Source organism: Spea bombifrons, chromosome 2 (genome assembly GCF_027358695.1).
Source record: "Spea bombifrons isolate aSpeBom1 chromosome 2, aSpeBom1.2.pri, whole genome shotgun sequence".
Classification (NCBI taxonomy): domain Eukaryota; kingdom Metazoa; phylum Chordata; class Amphibia; order Anura; family Pelobatidae; genus Spea; species Spea bombifrons.
In genome coordinates this window covers 58,725,056-58,747,837 of record NC_071088.1, presented here as the reverse complement: position 1 = coordinate 58,747,837, position 22,782 = coordinate 58,725,056, and the positions used below count along the sequence as shown (strand labels likewise).

Here is a 22,782-nt window from a genome sequence, read left to right as displayed (position 1 = left end):
CAAATGGAAACCTAGCCTTACTGAACATTTAGGCTAGGTTTCCACTTGGGTTTTTGTCCGGCGTTTTTTTCTTGATGAAAAACGCCAGGAAAACTGCCAAGAAAACTGCCGCTGCATTTACCTGCGTTTTGGCGTTTTTTCTGCAGTTTTTTTTGGCGTTTTAGCCTTTCTGTGGAAATTGCTTTTTTTGACCTTAGGCAGTTTTTCCAGCCTTTACAAGTTAGAAGTTTCACCCAGCTAAAAGGGATTAGGATAAATGGCAAGTATCTGCCCTCTCCTGATGTCATTTACTTGGTAGACCCTTTTGTCTCTTTTCTGTGGTTTGTAAGGCATGCTTTATTCCGAATGTCTGCTCCTCTGGGAAGATTGGCCCCAAATGATGGTGCAAATTGTTTGCTGTTCTTTTGGCATGCAGGATCCAGTCGCGTATGTTTGTTTGTAATGGCATGTTTGTTCCAAATGGTGTAAAATTCAATATGAACCAGTCCAGGACTTTGTTTTGTGTGAAACTGTTTGTTTTCCACCTATTTCTCGTAGGACACACACAGATACTGGGTCCATCCTCTGCATTGTAACTGTGGAAAAAACGCCATAAAAAACGCCAAGGCAATAAACCCACATGGCTTTTTCATGGCGTTTTTTCTCTCCCATAGACTTCTATTGGAGGAAAAACGCCAAGATTTCTTGCAAAAAACGCCAGAGTGTGAACATGCTGCGATTTTGAAAAACTGCCACAGAGCCCAAAAAAGCAGAAAAACGCCAAAGAGGACTGAAAAAACGCCAAACAGAAAAACGCCAAGTGGAAATGGCATTTTGCGATTTCCTATTGAATTACAGCTAACATCTGGCTGCAGCCGTTTTTCACAAAAAAAACGCCAGGTGGCGCTATTGGCGTTTTTATAGGCGTTTTTAGCAAAAAAAAACAAATGGAAACCTAGCCTCACTGAACATTTACTGCAGTTTTACTGCATTTGTACTTCACTGTACTGCAGTGTTAGGCTAGGTTTCCACTTGGGTTTTTGTCCGGCGTTTTTTTCTTGATGAAAAACGCCAGGAAAACTGCCAAGAAAACTGCCGCTGCATTTACCTGCATTTTGGCGTTTTTTCTGGAGTTTTTTCTGCCGTTTTAGCCTTTCTGTGGAAATTGCTTTTTTTGACCTTAGGCAGTTTTTCCAGCCTTTACAAGTTAGAAGTTTCACCCAGCTAAAAGGGATTAGGATAAATGGCAAGTATCTGCCCTCTCCTGATGTCATTTACTTGGTAGACCCTTTTGTCTCTTTTCTGTGGTTTGTAAGGCATGCTTTATTTCGAATGTCTGCTCCTCTGGGAAGATTGGCCCCAAATGATGGTGCAAATTGTTTGCTGTTGCTTTTGGCACGCAGGATCTGGTCGCGTATGTTTGTTTGTAATGGCATGTTTGTTCCAAATGGTGTAAAATTCAATATGAACCAGTCCAGGACTTTGTTTTGTGTGAAACTGTTTGTTTTCAGCCTATTTCTCGTAGGACACACAGATACTGGGTCCATCCTCTGCATTGTAACTGTGGAAAAAACGCCATAAAAAACGCCAAGGCAATAAACCCACATGGCTTTTTCATGGCGTTTTTTCTCTCCCATAGACTTCTATTGGAGAAAAAAAGCCAAGATTTCTTGCAAAAAACGCCAGAGTGTCAACATGCTGCAGTTTTGAAAAACTGCCACAGAGCCCAAAAAAGCAGAAAAACGCCAAAGAGGACTGAAAAAACGCCAAACAGAAAAACGCCAAGTGGAAATGGCATTTTGCGATTTCCCATTGAATTACAGCTAACATCTGGCTGCATGCGTTTTTCACAAAAAAACGCCAGGTGGCGCTATTGGCGTTTTTATAGGCGTTTTTAGCTAAAAAAACCCAAGTGGAAACCTAGCCATACTGCAGTTGTTTTTGTACGGAAGTACAAAAGCAATAAAGCTGCAGTACATTGAAGTACAACTGTAGGTTTGCAATATAAAAAAGTGCACTAAATGTGCAGTAATACTGCAGTACAGTGAAGTACAAATGCAGTAAAACTGCAGTAAATGTGCAGTAATACTGCAGTAAAAGTGCAGTAATACTGCAGTAAAAGTGCAGTATTGCAGTTTTTTCATGTCCAAAAAACTGCAGTATTACTTCAGAAAAACTGCAGTAATTTTTTGTAAGGGTTACCTTGTCAGTGAGTTTGGCTGTTTCTCACCCAGTTTTATTTCTCCAACACAGCTGATTCTGTTCCAGCTAATCATTGTGTGAGTTTCTCTAAGTAAGTGTGAGCTGTTTATAAAGGAAGTGAAGATTGTGGGAAGGTAAAAGGCTACCTTGCTTATAAAGAAATCAGTCTTTCATTCTTTGTCTTTTTTATTTTCTTTACACCTGTGGATGTTTGTTGTAAAGCTGTAATGTAATTTTAAAACTCCAGGGGGCAGCATACATATGCACACAGTCAATGCAGATAGCAAAGCTTATGAATCATACCTTCCAGTGTTCATGCACAACTTAAAAAGACACTCTGCATCAGTATGTGTGATTGAGACAAATGTTTATTTTTTTTATCTTATTAATAGTGATATATGTACATCGGCCTTAACAGAATATACAAAGCTGAATAAATTGCAAAAAAGGAAACAATTACAAGCCCAGTGTCTGCCAGAGGAATATTATGTAATGTGCCATGAACCTCTGACAGGCAAGTGATGAAATAAAACCTTTTTTTACTCACAAGACTAACTAATGGCCTTCTGCACATACCTACTGTATATTGACTAAAAAGCAAGTTAACTAAACTCCATTTTTATAACGAACTTAGAACAAATTCTGATACAGAAGGTTATGGGCGCCTGATGTAAGCTTAAAGTCTAATAGGAGGTTAAGGGACTTTGAGAGGGTCAGGGATACTTTGATTTGATTGTAGAGAAGGTCAAATGGAGAAGTCATTTATGCAAAATTAGATTGTTTTCCTAATTTTAGCTAGACATAAATATTGAGATTACCGTATTACCGTAGTTACTACTTGACAGTCTCTCGCTACAGTCACACTGACAATTGGCCCCGTCCCTTTCTGATTAACAGTCCCTCCCTAGAGTCACACTGATGAGTGGCCCCGCCCCTTTTCTTAAAGCGTCCACATGGCCCAGCAACTCATCTAACAGTAAGTATAACATTAATATTTGGGCTGCTGAAAGTTAGGGGAGGTGTACGTGTATGTGTGATACATTGTACGTGTCCGAAATGTAACCCAACAGACAGCCGCAGAATCATTGAGTTCTAATGTTAATAACTAGATGCCCATAAGTTACTGTGATGTGCTGTAAATACTTCTCACCCTTTCAGATGGCCACTGCAGTGTGATAGTATAGATGCATTACTTTCTTACTTTTATTTTTTATGGTAAATCTCTTTCTGTTAGGAAAGTATTTTACACCACATACTTTATGCCAAACCTATTTAATTACACGCAGAGTTAATAATATAATCAATTTTCAAAGGATTTTGACATAAAATTCTATATTTTTTGGTCTTTGTAAACACAAAGCTCACTCTAAATTAAATTTTTGGGAGAGAATGTCTGCAGTGTTATTTTTGGGGCCATATACTAGTTCTATCTGTGAGTGACTGGTTAGCTTGAATGTTTCGCAAAAAGCCAAAAAGTAGGATTCATTCCTCAGCAGAATTACACGTGAATGATATCAGCTCTACGCAGGCAGAGGGGTGTGTCCGGTGGAATAGCATTTCTTTTCATCTCATTACCATCTAGACGTAAAACCTGTAGCTGGGAGAAGCTGGTGATGTCAACATGCGTGCAGAAGCTTTTGATTGAGAATTCTGTAGAAAGAACAATATGAAAATGTTACAAGTCTCCTAGACAGTTATAATACCAACACCAATCTTACTTTGGAAAAAACACCTTTTGCTGTCCGCTGTTGCACAAGGTTCATGGCCAAGAATGCTTCCCTATCACTAGAGACATAAACAGTAATGTATGGATTCAGGATCTTGACTGCTCTTTCCCTCTTGCTAGACATATTTGCAGGGCAACATTTTGAAATATTTATGCGGCATGCCTCCTAACTGTCTGGCTTTCTGCAGGTTATTCCTGCTGAGCTCTACTACCTTTCGAGACAGTGGCATTTGGGACCACAATTCTGACCTTACGATTTATTTCTCCTGTGTCTGGGACACCAGAGAATCCGTACTGTATATGTGCAGTAGTACTGCAGTAGCACCAACTCCCAAGCTCTGACCCCGTCATCCCAATTCATCGAAGGTAGAACTGGGGAAATATGCTGTAGGAAAGAAATATAAAATATGAATATACGGTGATAGAGAACCCAATTCTCACGTGAAAAGGTGTAATAAATGAATAAAAATCTACTACTCTCCTTCCTTCATTCCACTACTCAAATAGAACAACAGAGTCTGCTAAACTTTGCTGTCTGCTATCGATGCATTTATTTTTGAATGGCAGAACATATTTACCATTATTCCAGCCCCCATATGATAGCCGTGCATTTTATGGAGGTCTGTAATTTGATTCCCTGTGCTATCTTAATCTAGCTTTGGGTAAGAAGAAACAACAACCCCAGTTACGCTCTGCTACCACATTGGCAGATTGAAGAGAGGAAGAGGGAGAAATGTCAGTATATGTACGTAGACACCCCTAAATCCTAGCCTCGAGGATGGGCCTGACTTGCAGGTAGCTTGGCTTCTACACTGGCATAATGTAACAGCTTGTTGAGAGCACTGTTGCACTTAAAGGTATTTACAGATCTCAGTGACAAGGTCTCAAAAGAAAAATAAGAAACTGAATTGTCCATTTCTCTAATCTTTCCTCTCAACACTGAGCTATCATGCTTGGCAAGGGTTCTCAGAATATAGATGAGGCCTTCCTAGGCATCATGTTTAAAGAATGTTTCAGTACTCATTTTGGGTGAGGTTGTCATGGGCAAAATACTCTCTTTAAAACATTGTAAGTTGTAAGACTATGGAAACAGTTACTGCAATACATGGAATCCTCTTTTGACATAGTGTAACATCAGTATGTCAGTAGAGGGCTCCTAGCATTGAAATACAACTTTCCAAACCTGGAAGACACCGACGATGGCAGCAGCCTGTTCTATTCATGATCTTGGCAAACCAATGTTTGCTAAGCTGGTGAATATTACAGCGTGGAACTCTGTATAAAAAAAACTGGAAGTAGAACTGTAGTAGATTTCATTGATGATGAAGCAGTGCTAATAGTTTAACACAAATTAAGGAATATATATGCTTAACCCCTTAATGACAAAGCCCGTACATGTACGGGCTCAAAATGCATTGTTTTCAATGGGTTAAGGGACCGCCCATTGTCCTTAAGGGGTTAAAAAACGTTGAAATGGGTAGCTCACAATAAAAGTAAATCTGGTTATCTGACTCCAACTTTAGGTAGATTCAGGAGATACTCTATATTTTAAAATTTCTTGTATTTCTATCAATTGTTATAATGTAATACTACAAAAGGAGGGCATTTCACAAGAAAGAGTCCTGTTAGAACCAGATAATAATCAGGGATAAACTCACAAAAAATAAATACAATAATCTATAGTTTTGCCTAAATATACACTCAGCTTTTATGTGTACTTGGTAGTAGATAGCATTACCTATACCTATTTTCCATGCAAAAGTTTACCAGGATTTTCTCACCCCCAGGTATTTGCATAACATCCTTCTTAACAACCCACATGTATTGAATAGTCGCTGCTAGCCAGGTCCAGCACTGGCCTGCTCAATTGTTTCAGGAGGTCTAACGAGACCCCATGTGTGGAAGGCGTGTTTTAGGAAGGAAAGCATTTTTTATTTTTTTTAGGTGAAAAATGCTTATGTATCTTTGGTGGGGCACTAAACTATCCCCCAAAAAGCCACAAGTTCTGAATTATATATTTAAAGGATTGAGCAGGTCAAATGGTGCACATATTTATACCAATACATATACTAACATACTCACATGCACAGAAGTAACAAAAATAGTATTTTATTTGCACATGTGTGGATATACATACTCTTTTATAGACACCTGTGAGAAATGCAATTTTCTTCATGTGGTGGTTTGTGGAGTGTAATTTATGGCTCAAATGAAGCTATAACTAGAGAGTTTAAAATTGGCTATATGACTCCTATGCATCAGATCTATAATGCAAAACTATAAAGAACAAAACATTGCTCCAGAAAAATCGATGCAATGTTGTTGTTGCCTGGACCAGCGTCTAACGTTGTAGGGAAAAGTAGGATTGAAGTTTTAAAAGAATTTCCAAGAGCATATAAAATAAATTGCTACATTGTAGGTTCCTGATACAGAATGAGTTTTGGTCATTACTTTACCACTCTTACCTTCTATCTGGTTACCCTGCAGGTATAGGTGCTGCAGGTTGGTGTTAACAGGTGGTATACGGAGCAGTTGATTGTAAGACAGGTCCAGTTCCACCAAACTGCTAGTATTGAATGTTGTTCCTGGAACCCCCTCATTGGTGAGTTTATTGTGTGAAATTCTGACATACTGCAGCTTGGGGTGAGCCTTGAAGTAGTCTGCAGGCACTGAGCTCAGGTCATTATACTCTAGGTACACTTGTTCGAGCGAGTCTGGAAGTGTGTCTGGCAACTTACGAAGTTGGTTGTTGCTAAGGTCCAGGTGCACCAGAGATTTCAGCCCTCTTAGGGCACTACCCACCTCGTTAATCTGGTTCTCATGCAGAAATAAGGCAGTAAGATTTTCCAAACCTTCCAAGGCATTAGCAGGTACTCTTGAGATCTGATTGTTGGAGAGATGCAACTCACGCAGTGAACGCGGCAATCCACTGGGTATGCGTGTCAAGTTGTTATGCTGCAGGTATAGTCTCTCCAGTCCTCGAAGCTTGGAGAAGATCTTTCTGCCCACCTTATCGCTCAATAGTTGGTTCCCGTGTAATGCTAGCCACACCAACCCAGTAGCATTATCAAAAGCGCCATCTGGAATTGCAGTGATTTGATTGTTTTGGAAATAGGCATATTTGACTCTTGATGGTACATAAGGAAGGTACTTGAGGTTTCGTCCATCACAGTACATTGCCGTAGGATAGCTTGGGGGGCACTCACACTCCTGAGGGCAGTCGCTAACAGAAAGAGGTGGGGGAGCGGGATTATAATCATAGGAAGGGCCATAATTATATTGTGATTGTGGGCTCTGCATATTTGAAAGCCACCAGTAGGAATCATACTCATCTTCATATTGACACCAAGAGACATCCCACAAGGATAAAATAAGGAGGAAAGCAAGGAACTTCATCCTGCAAATTCTGAAATATCATATAGAGATTACCATTTAATATTATCACTTTAAGTATGTTATAGAAAACATAAAGTTAAATAAATTATTTTATAAAGCACTGTACACATGGTCAAGATAATTTAGTAAGTTATTTACACATAAAGCAGAGAAATAAGTAATGTGGCTCATGTAAAAGCAGACCTTTTACCCAAACAAGCACCAGATAAGACCTAAAAAACCCCTAAATAAGAAGCGATCTGTTAGTCACTTACATTTCAAAGTAAACCAGCTGGGGTTTGAAATGATCTGTGCAATTTACCTGCCAAGGCTGGAGAACTGTGGAGAACTGTACAGACCTACATTGTATTCAAATCTCAAAACACATTTATATTTATGAAAAGGAAGTTTTATAGGTAGGTGCAGACACTACTCATTGCAGAGGTTTATTTGCTAAAGTGAGAATCTATTTAAGCGATGTAGTTTTAACTCATTGTCATTACTCTTGCAAAATAAATGTTTAATGTATAGTCCTTCATAAAGAATAAAGTTGATAAGCTGAAGCCACAGCTCCTCCGCAAACTATCTGTTTTAGTAAATAAACCGCAACGTGTGCCCTATATAGTTTTTTTTTTTTTTGCAAATATTGATATCCCATATTACATGTTTTGTATTTTTCTTTTCTCCAACATTATAAACTGGTTATATAAAAGTATTTTCTTATTTAAAATTGGTTATAAAAAAATATTATATGCTCACCAGATGTTTCCTGTATATCCTTTCAATTTTCTTGTCCGTGAAGGCTTCTGTAAACCTAGTTTGGTGTACAAACTTCCACCTGTATTTCTTTGTACTGGAGGCTCTACACAAAGTTGCGTGTGGCAGTGACTCAAAGTCACCTTTCACTTTTATACAATCACTCTTCCTCTCTCAGTCTGCTATGCTCTCTTTCTCTGTTATTTCTTTTAAACTCCCTCCTATGTGTCCTTATGAGGTGTTTATGGAAATTGAGACCTGGGATGAAGATGGAAGTTTTCCTTCAGTCGCCTGCCAAGTACACCCTTTAATTTTTATAACTCCTCCTTCATCCTTGCTTCTCTTGCAGTTAGGGAACTTTTGAAGCTTTGCATGCCACTATTTCAAGTTAAAATAAAAAATTGTGCCTATTGTGATGCAGGGGCGTACCTAGAGTATTTGGCACCAAGGATGGATCCTGTATGTGGTACCCCCCACACAAAAATTAATGTTGGCAAGAATTTTTATTTGACAAGTTTGTAAACTGTATGTCAACCGGAAAAAAACTAGAAATCTGAAAAAATAAATTAAATACGCTTAAGTAAATAACATTTACTGAACAGATATGGTACAGAATAACCCCCATCACTATATACTGAGCCAGTCATTGATGCCCCTGAAACAGCATGTCTGTGCCAACTCTGCCCCCCTAAACAGCCTGCCTGTCCCACTTCTGTCCCTAAACACTCGCTCATTCAATCATGCATCTTTTCATTTACCTATTCACTCATTCACTCTCCCGCACTGGTCCGGGGGCTGGTCAAGCATTACAGGGGCTGCGTAGACGTCTATGCCGTCCGATGGCTGCCTAATGCGGGCCCGCAGCTTGCTGCTGTGGCGCCTTCGCACTGTGTGAGGAAACTCTATTCCCGGCCAGGGGGAGCACAGTGTGCGAGCTCCACAGTGGTAAGCTGCAGGCCCATGTTAGGTGGCCGTCAGGCCACCGGGCACCCCCCTGATAAGTGGCACCCGCGGCGGACCGCCCCCTTTATTTACTCTACTGATGTGATGTGTAAATTTGTAAGGGTCCTTCTTCATTTATTTTCCCAAGTTACCTTATGTCACTTATGTGAAGTAGGTTTACTAGTAAAATTTCTGCCAATTCTGTTTTTCTATGCTCAAAAGCAAGCCGAACTGTTGAAGGCATATTTACATAAGACAAACTTGGAGTGCCATGTGTTACCTTACAAATCCTAATCATTTGGACTGAAGTGTCAAGAGCAAAGATTAATGACAACCACTCGCACACTGTGCTAAACCATACTTACAAGCCGGAGTATTCCCAATCTCTAACTGCTAACCTCACTGCAAAGTGAAATTGTGAGATGATTTTCAAGTTATCTTCTGTGACGGAAGCCTCCATCACTGGGACCACTGGAGGGGCCTAACTGCCAGCCTCCTCTCTATTGACTATGGGCTCTGGGTTTGTAAAGGCTTCTGTGGCTACCCCCAGCAGTATATCATCTCATCACTGGCTGAGGGGATTATCTCCAGCAGACAGCCAGGATCTGCAACCAGGAAGTGACTGCCATTGTTTTAATTTAATATCAGACCCCTCCACCTCATGGTGCATTATTATGTTGTGTAAATCAGTCTCCCCCCCCCTCATTGTATTGTTAATCCCGTTACTGCCCCTGTTGTCTCTGGGAGGCAGATTAAGGGGCGGTTTGTGTCCCAATATCTTGTTTTATGTAAATATGTGTTTTGCTGGATATATATCCAGCTCTGTGTGTCCAAAATAAATCAGTCTTCGTTTGGTTTTACCCTACACTGAGTCTCGGCTAGTGACTGGGGAACCGGGGAAACTGTGTTGTCCCAGGCTAAGGGAGCACAAGTCAGCGGAGGTAGTCGGTCGGACTAGCCAGATTCGTGACATCAGCTATGCATTATGCCAGCCATCTTGGTCCCTATTAGAAGCTCACTGGGTTAGGTCTTTAATAGTGCAGACTATAGTTGTTGAAATGTTCAACACAGGCATAGACATATTTATAGTTTGAATTTAACATGTTTCCAGTTTTCAATTCTGCACAGACATTTTTTCTTAACAAACAACTTCATCAATCAGCCATAACATTGTGACCACCTGCCTAATATTGTCTAGGTCCCCTTTTTGCTGCCAAAACAGCCCTAACCCGTTTAGACATGGACTCCACTAGACCTCTGGTATCTAGTATCTGGCACCACGACATTAGCAGCAGCTGCTTTATGTCCTGTAAATTGCGACATGGGGTCTCCATGGATACATCCTGGAGCCATGTGTTCTCCATTGTATCCATGTGATTCATTACACCAGGCCACCTTCTTCCATTGTTCCGTTGTCCAGTTCTTATGCTCACATGTCTAATGTAGGCACCACGCTTGGCAGCGGGCAGGGGTCAGCATAGGCACCCTGACTGGTCTGCGGCTATGCAGCCCCATATGCAACAATCTGTGATGTGCTGTTATTCACTTCACCTGTCAATGGTCATAAAGCATAGCCCCAGACTTAGAGCAATGGACGTAGGGGCCCGTAATTGTGGGAGCCTAAGCGGCCCTTTCTCTCCCTCCCTCCTTCTTCAGGTGATAATACAAGTTCATATTGCACTTGCCCAGTATTTTGTTGCAAAACGATCCAAAAAATCTTATCTGCTGTCTTTTAAAGGGCTTCTGCCTATATTACATGATGTCACATGAAGTATTAGAGATGCAGACTTCATGTGATAGACATACTGTGTTTCATACAATTTTGTACATTTCTGTGAACCTGCTTAAATGGCATTGGGGATCTCTAATGATTTGTATGCCATAGTTTGAGAACCATCTAACCAAGATATCACATAAACTGAAAAAATGTCAGTTGCAAACAACAGCTCACAAATTTATGGTGTATACATAAAGAGAGGAAAAGTAATAGGTTAGTGTGAAATCATACATTTAAAGTATAACTATCATAAGGTCTTGACAAAGAACACCAAATGAACACTTAATTTCACACATGGCAAGTAAATCTGCATATAGCAGGACATAAGAGAGCAGAGTCAAGTGTACTACCAAGGTAATGGACTTTGGGGTGTTGGATAGATAGTAGAAGCTGTCCTTGCGGCCTTACATTAAATGATCAATGATAAAAGCAGGTTAGGGATGGCAAATTAACTCCCAGCTATATAATATACTGCAAATATAGTCATCCCCAACACACATTGACCAAATGAAACTTCACAGAAAACTCCTCAAATGCCTTAAATCTTCTTTCTCTATTCAGAAGTGCATTCTCATTTCAGAGCCTGTGTAGTAAGGAGTCTGATTATATCTACACTACCCTTGATCCTGTGCTTTTTGCGAAAGATCAGCAAAATCAGTCTAAGTATGCCGGTAATATGACAGAATACTCACTTAGGTACACAAGAAAAGAACAAAATGTATTTTCTGAGATTTAGCTTAATTTATGGAAATTACATTTCCAATGTGGTTAATAGCTATTTTCACACTAGCAAACGTTTATTAGGCTGGCTCACCAGTGTAGCCTGCTGGATATGAGCTTTAAGTGCAGACATATTAAAATAAACACTTTATCTCAGTTTCTGTTTAGTCTTAAGCTAATTTATCTGAGAAATGCAATGATACATACCTGCCCCCCCCAAGAAAAAACAACCGGTTTAGTGCATAGGACAGGACTTGTGACATTAAAGTAAGTGGATTTTAACACACACTATCATAACATCTCGTAAATAGCAAGGAATTTAAAACCATTACCAATATTAGCAACAGAATTTCCTCACCTACTAGTATGTGTATATCTCTTTAATTTTAGTTATTTGCTTTGAAACACGTATTATTATGTATAATTATTTAATACAATTTGCCCCTGATGAAAACCATGTGTATAAAGTTTATGTGCAGCAAGAGTAATTCGGATTGAAGCCCTAGCACTTCAAACTCTCCAATATTAAAGCACTAAGGGTCCTGCTAAATATAAAAATTATATAATATAGATAGTATTGCGTTAAATCCACAGACAAGGCTTATTTGGCATCAAATTTTGTGTTTTAAGGTATCTTGGCATCTGTGTTGGCATGACTTCTGGCCCCTCAGCTTTGGGTGTGTGGTGCAGCTGTCACTCTTCTTCCATGAAAGTTATGGCTCTGGTTAAACCTATGCACAGCAAAAGAATAAGTGAAGGACTAGAGTTTTGTAAAGGTAATATCAGTTTCAAGCAGGCCCGGACTGGCCATCGGGCACACCGGGCATTGGCCCGGTGGGCCGGGCCACGGCAGGGCCGCATTAACCTACGGCCGCATTAACGCAGGGCATAAGGGGCACCTGCCCCTTAAGCCCGCCGCAACTGCGACCGGGTCCGCCACTCTAAGGGGTGGAAGGTCCCCACCAAGGCCGGCCTTACGGGTCTGTGGCCGCACAGGGTTTAAATTAAAACATCGGGGGTTTTTTTAACTTTATTTAACATCCTCCATGTTAAATAAAGTTTTTTTTAACTTTATTTAACATGGAGGATGTTAAATAAAGTTGAAAAAAAACCCCCCGATGTTTTAATTTAAACCCTGTGCGGCCGCAGACCCCCTAAGGCCCCCTTAGGGCAGGGCCGACCTTTGGGGTGTGCGACAGCACAGGGCGCCACACTCCAGGGGGCGGCGGCGGTCCGCACCGGGGGCTGCTCATAAGGGGGTGCCAACTTGCGGCACCCGGGACCCCTCCAGGGACGGACAGTAATGTCCGCCGCTGGAGGAGCAGGCTCGGAAGGGAGCGGTATCGGAGGTCTTTAACAGACCTCCGGTTCCCTTGAGTGATTTTAAGCCGGGTTCAACCTTTTGAACCGCGCGGCAACAGCTGCTGTGGGCCGGGGTTTGTTGTCAGATCCCGGCGCACAGCACTGAAGCTGCGCCCACCGCTGTCCGTGCCCTCTGACCCGGAAGAAGACAGAGAAGACAGAAGAACTGAAGAAGAGGAAAAGAAGCTGAAAGAAGAAAGGAAAGGTAGGAAAGCATTAAGTGAGAGTGGATTGGTATATATGTGTGGATTAGTATATATGTGTAGACTGGTGTAAATGTGTGGATTGGTATATATGTGTGGATGGGTATATATGTGTGGATTGGTATATATGTGTGGATTGGTATATGTGTGGATTGGTATATGTGTGGATTGGTATATATGTGTGGATTGGTATATATGTGTGGATTGGTGTATATACGTGTGGATTGGTATATACGTGTGGATTGATATATATGTGTGGATTGGTATATATGTGTGGATTGGTATAAATGTGTGGATTGGTATATATGTGTGGATTGGTATATATGTGTGGATTGGTGTATATACGTGTGGATTGGTATATACATGTGGATTGATATACGTGTGGATTGGTATATGTGTGGATTGGTAAGTGCGTGAGAGTGATGGGTGTTATGCTGTACCATTTCCAATGTCTTTTTCATGATCTAATTATGCTCTAAAAGTACATCATAACTCCCATCACTCTATACTGTTCCATACAGTGGCAGAGCTGGGAGGCAGAGGCCTTGCACCCCCCTCCTGAAAGGTAAGTGAACTTCAAAGAGGGAGAGGGTAGATAGTTAGGAGGGGGTAGTTGCGGCGGGCTTAAGGGGCTCTGCGTTAATGCGGCCATATAGGACCAGTCAGTCCGGTCCTGACTGGGCCTATTTTAAGGTGGGGGCCTGGAGCTGCAGCTCCATCAGCCCCTAAGTCAATCCTGCCCTGCCACAGGCGCGGTCGCAGTTGCTGTTTCCCCCTGCAACAAGGTAAGTAGGGTGAGGGGGGGTGCAGTGAGAAGGGGCAGAGGGGGGTTAGATAGTGAGAAAGGGGGAGAGGGGATAGATAGAGGCGGTACATATTGAGAAGTGGGGAAGGGGGTTACATAGTGAAAAGGGGGAACATAGTGAAAAGGGGCAGATAAGATTAAGAAAGGGGGTAGTGTGAATGCGTATGAGAATGAATGAATAAATGTGTGGATGAATTGTGTGAATGCATATGACAATTAATGAATTCATGTGTGGATGAATTGCTTGAATGATTTGTGAGACTGCATTAATGAATGTGTTAATGATTTGTGTGAATGATTAAATGCAAAGATGGTACATGAAGGGTGGGCTTTAACAATAAATAAATAAATAAATAAATATGGGCTGCTCAGGCTTAAATGCCCGGGCCTATTTTTTGTCCCAGTCCGGGCCTGGTTTCAAGTATTACTTGATTTCACATTCTGCCATATTAAACACGAAAGCATGTGAAAAGTCTGTGCTAATAAAGATAGCTAGCACAAGAAACATTTTAGTCAATTAAGCTGATTTAAAAAGAAGATTTGGGATCATTTCTGCATTATGAAATGGAAATACTGCAGGGACAGCTGGATGCCTTTAGGTGGAGAGAATGTTACCGTTTTAAACGTCTGATTTCAACAGCAGTCTGGTAAAACATTTAAGCAGGTTCTTCAGAAAGAAAATAAACACGGTCAGGTCATCCAGTAGTACAAATTATTCTAGCATGGCTCACTGCAAGACAAAGTGCTCAACAAACATTGCTTTAGTTTGAAAGGGAACTCATAGTCCCAACCCATAGACTAAGTGGGACTGCGATCTTCACTATAGTTCTTTTGTTGTCCTGCAAAACACGCTTTATACTACTATTCATAAAGCACATATGACAGTTTACTACCTCTACATATGTCTAAGGGAACTCGTAGCAGAAGTGATAATATCACACCTTAACGTGTAAAAACATCTTAATCTATACCAGACACAAAAAAACAAGATGGATGTTCTAACAGCTTTTTTCTTCCTTATCAGAGACTGTGACCCCAACAGAGCAAAGCCTGTCAGGTATATATAACCTGTTCATAGTATTCTAATGTAAACTGGCACAGGTATAATGTATATCCTTGTTGGGTCCTCTGAGATTTGGGCATTTCAAGATCCACTATTCTCTTGCGTTTCAGAGGCTATGTTTGTACCACGAAAGAGGTAACTCTGCTGTGCGGAGTTAGACCAAAGGAGAAGTTGTTGAAATTGAATTCAGTGGAAAAATAAATTCCGACAGAGGAAGTATATTGTTGTTCTCCGAATATCGAGTCTGAGAAATTGCTGCTCTATCCTAGGTATCTGCAGAATGAAACACATTGAACTAGAGACAGTTTAAAAGATTGTGTAAAGTATTGTAACTACTCTATGGAAAATAAGGTATGTGGTTTTGGACACACAATACAGGACATGAGATAAGGCTTTACCCTCAAAAGACAGAATCTGTTTTTGTTGACCACCACTAGCCTCTAGTCCTGTGTAGAGTAGTACATTTTTTGGAAGACTTATTTACTGACCTATCATCTACTTCGATTGTCTGACAACATTACCCATGCTTCGGTATATATATATATTAAATATATATAATATTTTATATCTGGAATATGCAAGTGTGTTTAGGTATGAATGTATCTAAATAGTGGATAAAGGAACATATAGTATACCTTCATTTTTACAGTTTTGCTTCTGTTTTTATATAACAGAAGGACTGCAGTGCAGGTCTCTTGGGCTCCCTGGGTTCTGTATTATGTTAATAAAAGTCAGATTTCCTACAGTTCAGACAGCCAGAAATTCCTTACAACTATAAGATCAGCAAGAGTACCGAGGCAAGCATGAGAGAAGGGAAATTAAGCAAAATATAAAATAAAAGGAAAGAAAGGAGTACTAAATTAAACAATTATGCTTTTTTTGCTGAGATGCACAAGGAAACACAAGAAATAAAAAAAACGTGGAGGGGGTGGTGATGAGCACTAAAAGAAAAACCTGAAAAACATTGCATGCCCTAGCATAAATTAGGTTATGTAAGTGTTTTTAAAATGCTAAATGCTATGAGATTTAAAATTCTTATAATCATTAGTTGTTTCTGCACATTGCTGATATGATTTCCATAGAGTTAATAGGCATATGTCCCATGATTAGGAAAAGAAGAAGTCAGCACCCATACCATGACATCTTGCTATTCTCTACCACTAAAAATAGCAAGACCAATTAGATAACATTGACGCATTATGTAATAAATAAATTGATAGAACAGGTTAATAAGGAAACAAATATGGAATATAGTACCATAGTATCCTGGAGCAACATCATGAAGGAGCTTAAAGGCCAGGTTCACTGCATCAGCTGTGTTCAAGGCCAGACTGACCTTTGAGCACATGATGGGCTGAAGGCCAATGGTGTCTCTTAGGTACTTTAAAGCAGAATAATAACGTTGTTGAGTGTGGAGCCACCTGTTAGAATTCCGCAGCTACACATGCAAAAATGTAATGTGCAGCAGTGTGTATCCAGAAAGCAACATCACCCAATTAGCAAATGGTTGTCCATTGTTTTGAAACTAGTCATCTTCAACCAGAAGGCAAGTGAATAATTCAAAATATAAAACAGAAATTGAACAACCAATGAGACCTCAAACATGAGCAGCATAAAATAGCAAACTACATGCAACAGTATAGTTTTGCAATTAGTCCTGGTCTTATGTGGCTGTCCTGAATGACCAGGTTCACTTACTGTTAAGTAGAATTAGGAGTAGATTCTCCATTTTTTTGAGACTCGATTCATTTTAGCTTATTTAGCTCGAATAACATCGATAGAAAAATTATTTGCAACATTAGTGCTGGATTAAGTGATTTGTGGGCCTGAAGCTGAAAATTGTAATGGTACATAAAGAAGGTCGATGCACGCACAATAAATTTGGCTGTGGGCAGTAAAATTTGTACAGGAATATACGATGGCCAAGAGAAACACTATGAGGTGCTGGCCTACCAGATAGTCTCCAACTGCACCACCCTTACTTCACTTTCCCCCAGCACTACAACAGCTTACACAGTGACAAATCCTGGCCTAGGTTGGCAGATCTAGGGAGTGGCGGTCAGATTGCCCTCTTGGGTGATCATACTCCCATTTGTCCCACTGCTCCATTGTTAGGTTACAGGGGAGATCTTTACACTATGAAGGGTGTGCTGACTAAGGACAGCACTCTGTGACCTGGAGCGCCAAGATATGATAGATATGATGCAAACTCCGACTGAGTAGGGGGCAGCTACAGCAGTGCGAAAGGTAAATATGTAACTGAGTTTATGATGTATTGCTAATATTTTATTTCAGTAAAAAAAGTCTATGTGGCTGCTGTTTGACTAGTGGGCCTTTTAAAGAAACATGGGCCTGGAACTTCGTGAACCCATATGTCATGACAACCCTGAAGAAAGTCTATATTACATTAAGATGTCCCATATGTCAAAATAAGAAAGCACTGTAAAAAATGGGCAATCAATATTAAACAATATGAAATACGGTCGTGCATAAGTTTGGTTCACTGATCTCTGAATAAATTCTTAAAACCACATTGCTTTACATGGGTTGCAATACAGTATTTTTGCACCTAAAAATCACTGAATCCATTTTGTAATCAGTTGGCATGAGATATCGGCTTATGTGAGTCCAGAGTAGAGGCTTTGTGTGGAAATGTGCTATGCAGAGGGCAGAAGTATTGCTTAAGTTTCTGTGTTTTTAATAGATTTATGTCTCTCCCTATGTGTCTCTCTCATTTCCTCTAACAGAAACCGTTCTTTCAGGAGACAAATTCCATCCAATTTCGACAGCCCAGACTGTGATGGAAAATAAACAGGGTGAATAATATGAGGAGCAGCAGTAAAAATATTCCATTCCTTGTACCAGGAATGTTATTCCACTGAGAATGCTGCCAACTGCACCTCATGCTGTGCTAAAGCACCCTTTCATAATCCAGCACTGAACTCTTCAATCATAAATGGTAAATCTGCAGTCCCATTACCACTCTAATATCATATTAAAGGGGATTCCTATGTTTTTTTTAATTACCAGTATTAGACAAAAAATAACACTAACTCATGTTAAGGCTACCTTTGTCAATGCCATCTTTAAAGTGAATAACCTGTAAACCCCCTGTCTCCGTTACCTTTGTGCACGTGTGTCTACCTACGCAAAACTTCTCCTACCACCCTCTCTTAAAGCACCCTTTCTTTTAGTATCAGACCCCTCTAACCCTTGACAGAGAGAGTTTTGATCATGATTTAAGTGATCATATTATTGATTAGGCACATATGACCATGAGAACAAAGCACAAATGAACATGGGGCAAGGATGTGGTCTTCTATGGAATTCTTGGAGTCTGACAACTGCCATGCTTTGTAAACATCCCTATTTGTTCTTATATGTTATGGTTTGTTAATGACGGGCAATGGTTTTCACAAAACTACTCTGAGAGTCAAATCTTGAAAGGTCTCATTATTTTCATTATTTTTTAGAAATAGAAGTAGAGGGATGATAAGCAAAACATGTAATGGGTGACAGGGTATGCAATGAAAATAGGTATTCAACTAGTATTATACTTTTACATTAACAGAGAAGCAGCAGAATGAATATCTGTGAAAAGGGCTAAATGTGTTTAGGAGTGTTATTTGCAGTCTGAAAGATATATTACCAAGGCATACTCTTTACACATCCAGTTCTGATTTTACATACTCACACACACTTGATTCTTGGTAAATGTCATGACAATTATAAAAGTCAATTTCAGTTCATCTAGTAAAGGTTGTCACATTGATGCACAATTCCAACCCACAATAGGCACTGGGATTAAATAGATCACCAAACTCCCCACCATTGTCATTTTTGGACTGATCTAAGCTGACAAATGCTTAAAACTAATTATGTCAGAATAGCTCAAAAATGTGATACAGCTTTGTGTAGGTGCCACCGGGACGTAATAGGAGCTACTGAACCAGTAAAAGTGATGATCATTTAGTCCTGGAGGTCTAGGCCAAATTCTTTCCCCATTTCTCTTCATTTCCAGCTGTTCGTGCCTTGTAAAAAAAGAAAAGAAGGAAAACAAGTCCCAATTTGATGTATGGTAGGGAAAAAAACAAAATGTGCTCTGAAGTAAGATCTATAAAAATTCTGTTCCCTGCCCTCCTCCTGACATGAAGTGAAGAAACAAAAACAATCATCTTATTTTACCGTTTGAGAACAATTGTGTTGTATAAATGGCCTTAACCAACAGAGATTCCTATATATTCATATAGTACCATACAATACATAAACTATATAAACAAAAGTATGTGAACACCTGACCATTACACTTAAATGAGCTTGTTGAACATCTTATTCCAAACTATGGGCAATATTCTCTCCTCCCCTTTGTAGCCATAACAGCCTCCACTCATTTGGGAAGGCTTTTCAAAAGATTTTGGAGTGAGTATGTGGGAATTTGTGCCCATTCAGCCAAAACCGCATTTATGAGATCACGCACTGATGTTGGACAAGAATCAGCATTCCAATAAATCCCAAAGGATACTTGAATTCCTCCAATTCAAGCTCATCAAATCATGTCTTTATGGACCTTGCTTTCTGGACAGGGGCACAGTCAAGCTTGAACAGGAAAGGTCCTTCCCTAAACGGGTCCCACAAAGTTACATAGTTACATGGTTAAAAAAAGACCTAATTCCATCAAGTTCAACCCATCTACCTACACTTCCTAGTCTTGATCCAAAAGAAGGCAAATTAAGCTAACCTTAATTAAGCTACTTTGAATTCTGCCATCAGGGGAAAAAATTCCTTCCTGACTCCAAAAGCAATCGGATTTCTTCCAGGATCAAGAAGCTCTAAAATATTAATTCTATTTATAGCCCTGTATGTCATGCCTTTCTAAAAAGTTACCCAGACCCCTTTTGAAGGCATCTAATGTATTGTCCTTACTGTAAAGAATCCCTTCCATTTTCGTCTATGAACTCTCCACTCTTCCAGTCTAAGATGGTGACCTCTTGTTCTTTGTACATTTCTGTTAATGAACAGGTCACTGAAGAGCTCTTTATATTGGCCCTATATATTGGCATATATTTATATAATGTTATCATATCCCCTCTAAGGTGACATTTTTCCAGTGCATATAAGTTTAAGGTTTTTATTCTCTCTACATAACTAGTATCTTCTAATCCCCTTATTAATTTTGTAGCCCTCCTTTGCACTTTTTCTAGTTCCATAATGTCCTTTTTAAGGACTGGTGCCCAGTACCACATATTCAAGGTGAGGTCTTACCATAGACCTGTAAAGAGGCAAGATGATATCCTCCTCCTGTGACTCAATACCTTGTTTGATGCATGCCAAAACCTTATTGGCCCTTGCAGCTGCTTACTGGCATTGCACAATGTTGTCAAGTCTGTTGTTTACCATTATTCCTAAGTCATTCTTATTGGTAGTTTTCCCCAAGGATATTCCATTCATAGTATATGTTGCATTTTTATTATTTTTACCATGATGCATTACTTTGCATTTATCTATGTTGAACCTCATCTGCCACTTGCACGCCCAGTACCCAACTCTGTCTAAATCCTCCTGCAAAGAAGAAATATCAAGATTAGTCTGAATTACCCTGCCTAATTTTGTATCATCAGCACAAACTGAGACATGGCTCTCAATGCAGCTTGGGAGATCATTTATAAACACATTAAAAAGAAGATGACCCAGGACAGACCCCTGAGGCACTCCACTTAAAAGTGTACAGTCTGAGAAACATCCCTTCACAGCAACTCTCTGCCAGTTTTAGATCCAAATACAGACATTTGCCCCTAAGCCTATTTCTTATCATTTGTAGAGTAACCTTTTATGTGGAACTGTATCAAATGCCTTAGCAAAGTCCAGATAAATCACATCTACGGCCACACCCAGATCAAAATTTTTACTAACTTCTTCATAGAATGCTAATAAGTTGGTTTGACAAGATCTGTCTTTTACAAATCCATGTTGACTTCTACTAATTGGATTCTGGATCAAGATATGATCTTTGAATGTATACATTTAGCAACCCAAGTTTGAAGCATACAATTGTACATCTGCCAAACCCAGATTTGCCCATCAGACTTCCATGTAGTGAAGCATGAACTATCACTCCAGAGAACACTTTTTCAGTGGTAGTGTGCTTTTCTCCAGATCAACCAACTTGTGCATAATAATCTTTAGGTTGTGCTCAACCAAGGAAACTTATTTCATGAAGCTCTCGATGCACAGTGCTTTTTGCTGATGTTGCTTCCAGAGGAAGTTTGGAACTCAGATTATTCCCTGGATCAACGTTCTAATATGACTTTCCTTTTACTGAGCGCATTTTGTACCCCCAAAACAGGGGCTTTTGTTTTGCATTTTTATATTATATTTATTTAACCATGATTCTGCTTTTTAATTTTTTATGTACCCAACACAAATTATATATTGTTTTTTTAAGGACAGATAGCACTTTCTTTTTGATACCATCTTTACATGCATAGTTTAACATTTAGCATGAATAATACATTAAAATAATGAAAATATTTGAAAAAAAAAGAATTTGGTAATTTGATAATTGTCCCCAAACTAGTTCAGTTGACAAAAATACCACAAAATATTTTAATATGACTGTCTTGATTTTTAAAATATCAGTATCTGTAGGTTTTTTTAATGGTTTTTGGAAGTTACAGGGCACAAAATGGAACATGCCCATCGCCTTTTTCCAAACCTGACATTTTCATCTTTGTTTGTGAGGCCTATGTCTCATTTGGCAGTGTTTAGCAGCCCACCAGCTCAAACTACCCCCACATCATGGACACTGCACATCATGCTGCAATTTGGTCACCGATGTCTGGCAAAAGCAGCCATAACACAGGTTACATGCAACTGCAAAGAATTGTATACAGCTGCATCCCCAAATTACAAAAATCCCCACATACATAGTTTTTTTATGAGTTTTGGAAGTTGCAGGCACAAAATGGAACATGCCCGTTCATTTTTCATAACTTTAAATACCTCTACAAAGTTATACCGTATTTGCTCGATTATAAGACAAGGTTTTTTTCAGAGCAAATGCTCTGAAAAATACCCCTCGTCTTCTAATCGGGGTCGTCTTCTAATCAGACCTCAAATAGAGGTCTGATTAGGAGACTAAGATCCAGATCCCCCGCACCGCTGCAGGGGACCTGGATCCTCCTGTCTCGCCCGACCCCCCCCCACCGTACACACACTTACCGGTGCTTCCTGCTGTGTTGCCGGGGCAGCGGGTTGACGTCTACGCGATCCGCGTAGACAACGACCGCTGCAGCCGGAAGGAGGTGTGGCTAGCAGCGGGGGTTGTCTGCGTCCGTCGCATAGACCTTCCCCGACTGTCAGAGATCAGAGTTCCCCGCACCGGTGCGGGGAATTCTGATCTCTGACAGCCGGGGAAAGTATACGTGACGGACGCATACAAACCCCCGCTGCTAGCCACACCTCCTTCCGGCTGCAGCAGAAGGCGACGTCAACCCGCTGCCCCGGCTGGAAGCACCGGTAAGAGAGGGGGGAGAGTGGGGGAAGAGGGGTGAGAGAGGGGGGGTGAGAGAGAGTGTGTCTGTGTGTGTGTGTGTTAGTTAAATGGGGGTATAGGGGGTGTGTGTGTGTTAAATGGGGGGCATAGGGCATTTCTGGAGTGGCGTTAAGGGGGCATTTAATAGAGCACTCTGCCTCCTGAAATGCCTTATACCTCCCTATATGCCACTCTGCCCCATAATATGCCTTTTAACCCCCTAAATGGCAGAGTGGCATATAGGGGTATAAGGCATTTCTGGAGGCAGAGTGCTCTATACAATGCCTTTTAACTCCCTTAATGCCACTCTGCCTCCTGAAATGCCTTATACCTCCCTATAT

The 22,782-nt window shown here is 40.3% G+C and overlaps 1 protein-coding gene across 1 annotated transcript; it reads right to left on the bottom strand.

Annotated features, from left to right (window-relative positions):
- Positions 1-3,273: 3,273 nt before the first annotated feature.
- On the bottom strand, positions 3,274-8,386 carry FMOD (fibromodulin). The gene is made up of 3 exons (XM_053454402.1): positions 8,042-8,386; positions 6,373-7,313; positions 3,274-3,831 (listed from the first exon to the last, which is right to left on the bottom strand). Exons 2-3 carry the CDS (start codon positions 7,301-7,303, stop codon positions 3,680-3,682), a joined length of 1,083 nt encoding a protein of 360 aa, XP_053310377.1. The 5' UTR covers positions 7,304-7,313; positions 8,042-8,386; the 3' UTR covers positions 3,274-3,679.
- Between the last annotated feature and the right edge of the window lie 14,396 nt (positions 8,387-22,782).

Coding starts and splice junctions, on each gene's coding strand:
- FMOD (XM_053454402.1), bottom strand. CDS start 7,303: ATGAAGTTCCTTGCTTTCCTCCTTATTTTATCCTTGTGGGATGTCTCT. Junction 3,832..6,372: donor GCAGGGTAACCAGATAGAAG/GTAAGAGTGGTA, acceptor TTCTTTCTACAG/AATTCTCAATCAAAAGCTTC.